This window comes from Procambarus clarkii, chromosome 20, assembly GCF_040958095.1.
Source record: "Procambarus clarkii isolate CNS0578487 chromosome 20, FALCON_Pclarkii_2.0, whole genome shotgun sequence".
Lineage (NCBI taxonomy): Eukaryota > Metazoa > Arthropoda > Malacostraca > Decapoda > Cambaridae > Procambarus > Procambarus clarkii.
The window spans coordinates 37,895,085-37,905,563 of NC_091169.1; the positions used below are offsets into that span (position 1 = coordinate 37,895,085).

The 10,479-nt window shown below is 38.0% G+C and overlaps 1 protein-coding gene across 1 annotated transcript; it reads right to left on the reverse strand.

Annotated features, from left to right (window-relative positions):
• Positions 1-6,672: 6,672 nt before the first annotated feature.
• On the reverse strand, positions 6,673-10,379 carry LOC138366663 (galactosylceramide sulfotransferase-like). Its single transcript, XM_069327884.1, has 2 exons — positions 10,138-10,379; positions 6,673-8,066 (listed from the first exon to the last, which is right to left on the reverse strand). Exons 1-2 carry the CDS (start codon positions 10,357-10,359, stop codon positions 7,452-7,454), a joined length of 837 nt encoding a protein of 278 aa, XP_069183985.1. The 5' UTR covers positions 10,360-10,379; the 3' UTR covers positions 6,673-7,451.
• Positions 10,380-10,479: the final 100 nt, after the last annotated feature.

Here is a 10,479-nt window from a genome sequence, read left to right on the forward strand (position 1 = left end):
GGGAAAATCTGTAAAATATATATAAATCTTTTTCACAATTATAATCTTTTTTGGGGGAAAATTCTGACTTGTTGGTTATTTTCTAATGTTGGAATAAATAAAGCCTACTATCTAAATGTCAGATATCTTATTCCCCTCGAGGATCTCACCTTCCTTTATCTTGGTGCTTCAATCTCTACACATTCCCTGATGGGATGGCATCAGAGCTGCATCTTCTGATGCATTTAAATTCTTTGATGAACACTCAAAATTGTTCAATAAATTCATAAACCATAAGGACTCTTCAGTTACTAATAGATGCCTAGTTATATCCCTCTAAATTAGCAGTGTGTTAATTGAAATACCGTACATTTAGAACTTCTTCACGTCCCATCTGGTTCTTAGTTCTGTATGCTGTGCCTGAACCCACTAATTGGTGGGGTTGATTTTCATAATAGCAACCCATGTAAATGTGTTCAGGCAAAGAAAATGAACTGTTGTTTATGGCAACTAGCAAGTGACTAGGAAATATGGGTCTTAAAACCACATTTGGTACAAAGTTTCCAAATATTACATACAGAAATCACAATACCAGTAGTGTGATGCATCAAATGAACAAATCCACAAGGGCCGTGATGAGGGTTCGAACCAACGTCCAAGAGGATTCTCTACATATATTAAAGTGAATGAGAATGCAAAAATATTTATGCAATAATGCATTTCTGCACAATATTGAAAAAGGGTTGTGAACTAACCTTGTCTATCCCAGTCTCGTTGAGCAAGATGTGCTGATTTCTGTTGCTGAAGTGAATCTCTTAATTTCTCCTGTTTAGCCTCTAACGCTCGCTTACGCCCCTGAAGAATTTGCAGTTCACGTGTGACATTTTCAGTTCTTGCTCCACTTTCTAAGAGTAGACTCTGGGTCTGAAAAGTTGAGCATATGCCATTCCAGTTGAAATTCTGTTTTCTGAATATTATACCGACTTAATTAATCAGTTCATAAATAACTTCAGCAACTAAACATTATGTCTATTGTATGCTCTCCAAGAAATAAATAAACTTAGATATATGTAATGCATTTGATCATGAAGGAATCCCCATCCTCTATGTCACGTAAATCTCGCAATACAAATGACATATATATTAAGTGGAATAAAACAAGCAATCCAGGTTGGTGGTATGATCAACCAGGCCATTTCATGCCACTGCTCACAGTCTGATGCATGAATTACAGCCCAGTGCACTGATCCTCAGAACCACTGCAAGGTAACCTCAAGGTAGGTTCAGGCCCAGCTGCTAAATCAGACTGCAAACATTGCATTAGGGTTCACATGTGAAAAATGGTAGGTATCCCACGACCCATAATTTGTATTACATATAATATAAAAATAATGTAAACTAGTGACAGCTAAATGTTAAGGTTTACTAGGTTTACTAACAGTTCAACACAGAACAAGTCTATTAAATAATGTAAAAAAAAAATTCAGGTAAGGTACATACATACAAGAGATTTTACATAATTTGATCGATTTATAGATGGAGCTAGTACATACAATGCCTAAAGCCACTATTACGCAAAGCGTATATAATGTTTCTGTATAATTTTAAGGATTATTGACACAATAGAGGACACTTTATTTTGTGTAAAAAATATGAAAGCATTGTTTTGTATGCCCTGAGAAGGATCAAGGGTAAGAAAAAACTCACCATTAGTTTATCTTTGTGTATATCCATCAACATTGAAAGAAAGGAATGGGTATATGGGGTAACCAATGAACATATTTAAAACAAAGTCTATTATTGATTTTCACTTTGAATTTGATATGATTTCAGCACTTCTTATGCTAGGCTTTGAAACCAGGGTTATGGATTAGCTACAACCTTACCTTTCGGTTACCTTTCGATGATATTGGGGCTCAATGTCCCTACAGCCCGGTCCACGCTCAGGCCTCCTGGTTGCTGGACTGGTCAACCAGGCTGTTGGATGTGACTGCTCGCAGCTTGAGGAATGAATCACAGCCCGGTTGATCAGGTATCCTTTGGTGGTGTATATCAAGTTCTCTCTCTTGAACACTGTGAGGGGTTGGCCAGTTATGCCCCTTAGGTGTAGTGGAAGCGTGTTGAACAGTCTCGTGCCTCTGATGTTGATAGAGTTCTCTCTCAGAGCACCTATTGCACCTCTGCTTTTCAACAGGGGTATTCTGCATATCCTGCCATGCCTTCTAGTCTCATATGATGTTATTTATTTGTACAGATTTGGGACCAGCCCCTCTACTATTTTCCATGTGTAAATTATTATGTATCTCTCCAGTCTGCACTCTAGAGAATACAGATTTAGGCATTTTAGTCGGTCCCAATAGTTTAGATGTTTTACTGAGCGGATTCTAGGAGTAAAGGTCCTTCTACGTGCTCTCCGGGGTCAGCAATTTCTCCAGCTTTAAAAGGGGCTGTTATTGTGCAACAGTATTTCACTCTAGAGAGCATTAGTATCTTGAAAAGTATCATAATTGGTATAGCATCTCTAGTTTGAAAGTTTCTTGTTATCCAACCTGTCATTTTTCTTGTAGTTGTGACGGCTACTTTATTGTGTTCTTTGAAGGTAAGGACTTTCAGCATGAGTACACCTAAAACCTTTACATTGCTTTTTCATTTTATGGTATGATTTGACTGCATTTTGTACGTGGTTTCCGTTTTTATATTTTCCTTTTTTTCAGCAGCGCACGAGCTTGAACTTATCTTCATTAAATACCATATTATTTTCTGTACCCCATTGAAAGACCTGATTGACATTTGATTGTAGGTTTGCCATGTCCTCTACGGTATCTACTCTCATAAAAATCCTAGTGTCATCTGCAAAGGATGATAAGGTACTATAGTTTGTGTCCTTGGCTATATCCAATATGAGAATGATAAAAAGTACTGTAGCAAGCACAGTACCCTGGGAGATTGAGCTCTTCACGGTTGATGGTCTGGATTTTATTTTGTTGACTATTACATATTGGGTTCTGTTAGTCAGGAAATTGTAGATCCATCTTCCTATTTTTCCAGTAATTCCTTTTGAAAACATTTTGTGTGCAATAACACCGTGGTCACATTTGTCGAAGGCTTTTGAGATTTCTGTGTAAATTACTTTCGTCTGTCTTCCATGGCATCTAACGCCATGACATAGTTGTCCAGCAACTGTGATAGGCAAGAGCACCCTGTTCTGAAACCATGTTGTCCAGGGTTATGGATATGTTGTGATTTCATGTATTTTGTGATCTTACTTCTTAGCACTTTTTCAAAGATTTTTATGATGTGTGATGTTAGTGGCTTCCTGTCGCAGCCAAAACCAATACTAATGGTGGTCCTCAGGTATATTTAGGTAATATTGATTTTCATGGCAACTAACCACAAGAGTTAAAGTTATGGAAAAGCCAATGTACTTACTAAAACCAAAATTTGATGGTGGTTTAATTTTAAATGTGATGTTTTAATTTCTTGAATAGTATCAACTCACATCATCTTACTGCCTTGTGTTAAACAGAGTTATCGACAAGTCTGTATTAAATTGGAAAAGTATTAAATAATTTCCTTATGAAGATATGAACCTCACTAAATCCCCACTGTACAGAACAAGTTTCCTGAATATAGTATTTATGTATAGTTTTCTGTACAAGAGTACAGGATTCAAAGGCCTTAGCATTGAAAAATATAAATTTTATGAAAGAACATCAGCTGCTGCTGTTGTTATTAATTGGCAAGCAATCACTCTCCTATTATTATTGTGCTGAAAATACTAACTAATCATCAAGGAATGGTTCTTGTGGCACAGTAGTAAGCGATCAAGCTACAATCGAAAGGTTCCAAGTTAGATTCCTGGTTTAGGATAGAAGTATTTGGGAAACATTTCCTTTTAGCTGATGTTCTGTTCATCTAGCTGGGAGTAGGTATCCAGGAATGAGGCAACTATTGTGGGGTGCACCCAGGGAAAGATCAGTAGTTGGCCTAAGGAGGATCTCGATAAGTCTAGGTTTCTCGTCTCTAGCTATGGGAAATAATAAACAGGAACTGCCACATGTGGGTCTGTAGTTTTCCTTAAATTATTATAATTCATTGTGTCGGGGGACAGGTAACCAGTTTATACATACAGTACATGTTAGACTTACATCGAGGCCCCTTCCCCACCTGGGTAGAATTACTGAACCTCCCCAGGATGCAACTCCATAACAAGCTGACTATCTCCTGGGTATCTATTTACTGCTAGGTGGACCGGGGACTTAGGTGAAGGAAATGCGGCCAACCATTTCTGTCCCGCCTGGGATTCGAATCCGGAATTCTCGATTGTGAGTCGAATTGAACCCTACTGTACTAACGAGACCCTTTAAACGTGACCGGTCATTACTATTCTTTAAATTCAATAACTCAACGTTACAAAAATACGATACAAATGTTTTATATCTGGTGTACACGGTGTGTGATGTGTCTATAACACATCATTTTAATGCTGGTACAGATTTTGACCATATTTCCTTAAAACCCGGCATCTACTCTACCTTGACTGCTACACTGTAGCTCTAATATTTCACAGCCATCCATACTTCTTCCTTTAATGTGAAGTCTTCTTCACTATACTATCCTCCTCCTTTCTTGTGTTATGTGTCACGTGTTGGCAGCTTCCTTTTTCCCCAAGATAGCAACAGTTTATTGTCTTCTTCTTCTTCTTGATAGTAGGTGCAGTTTATTGTACTTCAACACCGAAGCCGTTGTGATGTGTTGTTTGGGCGGTTAAACACATGTATCTGGTCCTCGTTTTCTTTTAGTGGCATATACATCGATTTCTGTCTTACGTGATTTTTCATCACCATGTATATTATAATAATATTAATATGTTTATTATTTGCATCTTAATATTATTATAGGTCTTCTATTCCATTGTCAGGAACAGGAAGCTTGTTAACGTTAGACTTATCGAGGTTTTCATAGGCCAATTACTGACATCCCGAGGATATGGGACCAGCACCATAGTGCCCACTCCTGAGTACCTATTGTACTGTTAGGTCAACAAAGGTATCAGGTGAAAGGAAACGTTCCCAATTATATCTGTCCTGCTCGGGGATGAAACTTTTGCCCCTCGGTTGTGAGCCGAGGACGTAGACTACTGCGATACAGAACCTATTTCATTGGTATCCTATTCTGGGGTGTTGTTATATATGTATTGGCAAGTAATGCTTCATTATTGCTCCATCAATAAAGGAGAAATAATGTTGGAAAATGCCTCTTACGTTTAAATAGATAAAAGGTTGGTTCCCATTATCAGTAAGTATAGGTATTGTAGAGTTTGTAAACAGCTGTAAAGTTGCATCCTTTATTTATATATATATATATATATATATATATATATATATATATATATATATATATATATATATATATATATATATATATATATATATATACACGCAGCCAACCTGTCCCCGACAAAACTAATTATATCCTATACCAAGAAATTTGTTTTCAAGTGTGTTTTCCTCAATTTGGCGAAGTCTTAACTCATTAGATTTGGGAGCGTAGATAGTTTATAATCTCTTAAAAAATAGACAAACGGGTATTGAAACACACGATAAGTCAACAATATATTCTCAATAAATTACAAGGTGGTAAGTCTAGTTCTTGAGATGAAGCGAGAGACGGCACCGGTGGAATTCATGGAACAGATGACCGGCGTTCACTGAGCTGCTGCTGCTGGGAAAGAAAAACACTTCCAAGAAGTTGAAATCCAATGAAAGCGCCAACCATTACCACTATATAGCACTTAGAATGGATCAGGATAAGGGATGAGGGAAAGGAATGGTGCCCAACCACTTGGACGGTCGGGGATTGAACGCCGACCTGGATGAAGCGAGACCTGTCGTTCTACCGTCCAGCCCAAAAGGGTGTGATTGTTCAAGTGAGGATAGGAGAACAGTAGATGGAGCAGGACTTAACCTATCTTGGTCAAGAGTATTTTTTTTGTGTGTGTGCATGCGGGTTGCGGGGGCGGGGCATGTATTTTGTTGAAGAGATTGTATATGTGTGCTTTTCTGGGTCTTCTGAGTACGTCACTAAATATAGTATGGCGTTCATGGCGTGTTGTAAGTGTGTGTGTGTGTGCAACCCGTCCTCGACTCAAGTCCATTACATCCAGCGGTCGACCCCACAGACACATTCATAAATTTTAATATGTTGTTCATTCAAAACGGAATTTTCTCAAATATAAATTAATATTATAATATATTAGCATATTGTGTATATAGGCATAGGTTATTAGGTTAGGTTAGGTTAGGTTAGGTTAGGTGTTGGTTCTGTTGGCGATTATTTGTATTTGTAGTACGTGGGTGAAGCATTTACAGCGTTGTGATTCGAACAAAATTCGTCAGTGAAGCACTTGTTCCGGATATGTTCGAACGTCAGCAGTTGTGAGTCGTGTGTAAACCGCTTTTCATTCATAAACAGGGGGTTTGGCGGGTGCATGGAATCACTTTTGGATCTTTGTTTGGAGGACGGGCTGGTGTGTGTGTTAATGGCGAATAAATTAACACATGATGAATAATATGAAAATATATAACCACGAAGGAAAAATTAAACAAGAAAGGACTTGTTTAATAATAAGACTACAACAATTCAATTATGTAATTGGTAAAATAATATAGGTATAGTAAATAAAAATACTCGTTTTATAGTTATTAAACAATTTAATCAATAATAACATAAAATCTTGTGGATCATTTCCGTCTCTCGTAGATCAACACGCAAGGGATATATATATACTATTCCACTTCTCGGCGTATACACACTGAGAGTAAACTTTAATCCTGATCTATGGTCAGGGCTAAAGTATACTTGCTGGTTAGTCAGTAAACTATTGTGGTGGGCTTAATAACCTTCCCGTGGATGCTAGGCTTCAAAGACCAACCTCACCCCAAAACCCACCAACCCAAATCATGAATGCTGGTATACACCTAAAGGTTCACATACACCTAGAGGTGCATATAGATCTTGATAGTTTACTTTAAGACTGAACTACGTTCAGGTTTTAAGTATACTTGCGGGTTCGATAATAAGCTATTGTGATTGAACCAAAACAACAATCTTCCCCTTGCGTTTGATAGGCTTTAAATCCAACATCAAACTAGATCAACTGCTAATGCTATGACACTCTGAAAGCCTTGTGTAATACAATTATTAAAAGGCACTTAGGTGCTATATATACTGACACACAGGACAGTAGTCACGTTCAACAGGTTAACATCACCCAACAATTAGTATAAAAATATATCACTTGTGATATGCAGATTTGGAAGCAGCGTGCGTGAAGAAATAGAGGAAGATCTATCGAGTTGTTGACTTAGAACAATCAACTTGTTTTATATATATCACGTCTCAAACGTTTTTTGTTTGTATATATTTTCCCAAAAATGGAATGAGTTAATGTATTTAAATCTGACGTTATACTAGGATAGCTCATCAACGTTAAGTAACATCTTCTGATGTCTTCTTATTGTATCCACTAGCGGCAGCTCAGGCATTGATAACATTATACAGTTTTGGTCAGAATTATTTGCTGTGACGTAGGCACTGACCAATCCTGAGTACTCTTTAAACCTGAGGGAAGCATCTCGTCCGTTGACTTCGCGGGCGCCACAATCCTCATAGTACTCCTCCCGAAGACTGCGCAGTGCGGCTACTTCGTCTGCCATGCGTTGAACTCCGAACTCAAAGACAGCATGGCGGTGCCTGGCCAGAAAATGATTATAAAGCAACACATCAGCACTGTTTAGTTCCCGGAGTGCCTGTTGTGTTGCAGGGCTCAACGTGGGTTTAACTTCCTGCCGACGGGCGTTTTTGGCAAAGACTACAGTGTCGTGAGGACTCCAGCACAAGAGGTGCCTCAGTAGTACAAGGGATTCGTCCATGTATTCAGAAATCATCACTAAGTCAAAACGCTTATCCAGTTCCTCAATAGCACGTCTTAATTCAGTCACTGACAAATCATCTAAATATCCAAAGTCAAAAAGCATCTGGTTCTTGCCAAATTTCCCGCCATATCTTGGAAGAGATGCCAGCTCCTGAAAATATAAAATCAATGTTTATTTCATCGAATGCCAGCTTTCATGTTTGTGTATCTACTATTTGTGTTTAATATTTGTGCCTGCAGGATCGAGCTGTTAGTTCTTGGACCCCGCCTTTCTAACCGTCAGCTGTCTAATACACTGATTCCCTACCTATTTTTGTTCTCTATCGTGTGTGTGCGTGTTAAATACAATAAACTGTAATAACTAATCTGAAAAGCAAAACAAAATGTTAATGCAAGGTCACAGTGGTCAGTGAACTCAAGCCTCTCAACAGCCGTCCCATCCCAAATCCTTGTCCTGACCCCTTCCCAGTGCTATATAGTCGTATTGGCTTGGCGCTTTCCCCCTGATAGTTCCATTCCATCTCCATCTAGCCCGGAAATTCTTTCTGCCATTTCTGGCACTTTTGTACTTCTGGTTTCCATCTATGGCCTACATTTCAGGCAGGTTCAAAACAACATATAATTTGGATTGTTCCCCAGGATACAACCTACAACAGTCGCCTAACACCAGGTTACCTATTTACTGTCGGGTGAAAGAAGACATCACGTGTAAAAGAAAGTACCCAAACATCTCACCCAGCCCGGGAATCGAACCCAGGACCATAAGGTTGTGAGCCGACTGAGCCAACCGCATACAATACAACAGCATCATCACAGTGGACAGCTGCTCAATAAAATTTATAAGGATAAAGGTCATACAGTTCAGTAAGTTTTACTAAGTGCGTACAGCATTTTAGGCAAGTCTTAAGACTAATGAATTGGTTGTTCTTATAAGGTCAATATATCTCAGATTATAACTTAGAGAAGGTGTATATTTTTATAGTAATCACCTTGTAGAAATTACATTAAAGTTTGATAATAATTATACGAAATTAGTACTCGGGAAGGGTGGTTCTATTAATAAATTAAGCTAGTGATGGAGTTTGAAGTTTGGAAAATAATAATAGGCAAACGAGCTGCAAGTTTGGGAGCATTTTTATGTGTGAAAGTTGAACTGCACTCTAATCTCAACTAATGAGTAGTTTGATTCTCATATTTGTTTCTGGCCATATCTCTTTAACCCCTAAACAGCGCAATTTAAACGTACTGTCGCGGGGTGCACCTCATAGTTAACAAATCAAATGGTGAAATCACATATGACAATTGCAACACAAGATAGAAATCACAAGATAAGAAATCACATATGAAATAGCAGATAGACTATTGGATCAGTTTAAGGGCTAATATTGCTCTAAATGTTTAATAAATAATATTCATTTATCATATTTCTAGCAAGATTTTATATCTAGATTAAATTTTGAATTTGATGGTGAATTTAGATTTTGGTCATATCTCCTCTCCTCCTTCTTCTTCGATATTCTTAAGGGTATTCTAATCTATCACAGAGTTAGGAACTCGATAATTTCAGGTTAGTGAGACAAGTTGTGTATCGAAACATATTTAAGACAGCTTTGTTAGTTGAGTGTTGTTTTACAGCATATTTTACCAAGGACTGTTATTTGTAATGATTTTCATTTTTCCCATAAAATTCCTAATTAAATTCTATGTACTTAACTACAAAACTGAGCTTAAGATCAAGAATAAATCTTAATTAATTTATATACGCAAAAATGGTAAGTCTCGGTGTATATATATAGCTAATAGTACTTATACGTATGTATACTGAGAAGGGCAACTCATTGTACAATCGTTGAGACGGGCACATCTTGATATATACAAGCCTGCCTTGAGGAAGATATAAGAAATAGGGAATAGTTTATATATAGATGTGAATTTAAAGCAAAATTTAAGCCATGGGGGCTATGGAGTGACTGTAAAGCAACATTTTACAACGGCATAGACACAGAAAGAGGAATAATGTACAGGACAAAGACATGCTGGAAAGCCTAAGCTGGTAGAAATAGCCTAAGCTACTCTATCCTTTGAGATGTATTTTTTTCTTGTCTCAATAAACATACTTAAACTTGAATGCTGGAATGATTCAACATGAAGATTCAAGATGAATGGAACAGGTTAGAAAGGTATGACAACATTCAGTTAGCCTGAATTTGTTTCTTACTTACCGACAGAGGTCTTGTGCTGAACTCTGATAGCTGAAAACCATAACCATTGTCCATGTGGAAAAAGTTGAATAGGCTTTCGTAGAGAGCAGAGGGATCCCGCACGATAGTGATCCAACGAGTGTCGTTGTGGAGGATCCGAGTGTGTTCCCGCGGGTTAAGGCGGGTGTGAAGGGCGAACACGTCCACTTTCTTCTTAAGAGGCATCAGCTTCTTAGGAATCATGTTCACCTGTAAATGTTGAATACTCATTAGGTGTGGCAAATCAATGAGAACGGGGCTGCATTCCGGGTGTGTCTACCTGGAATGCAGGAGGACACATTTTGAATTTGATGGTGAATTTAG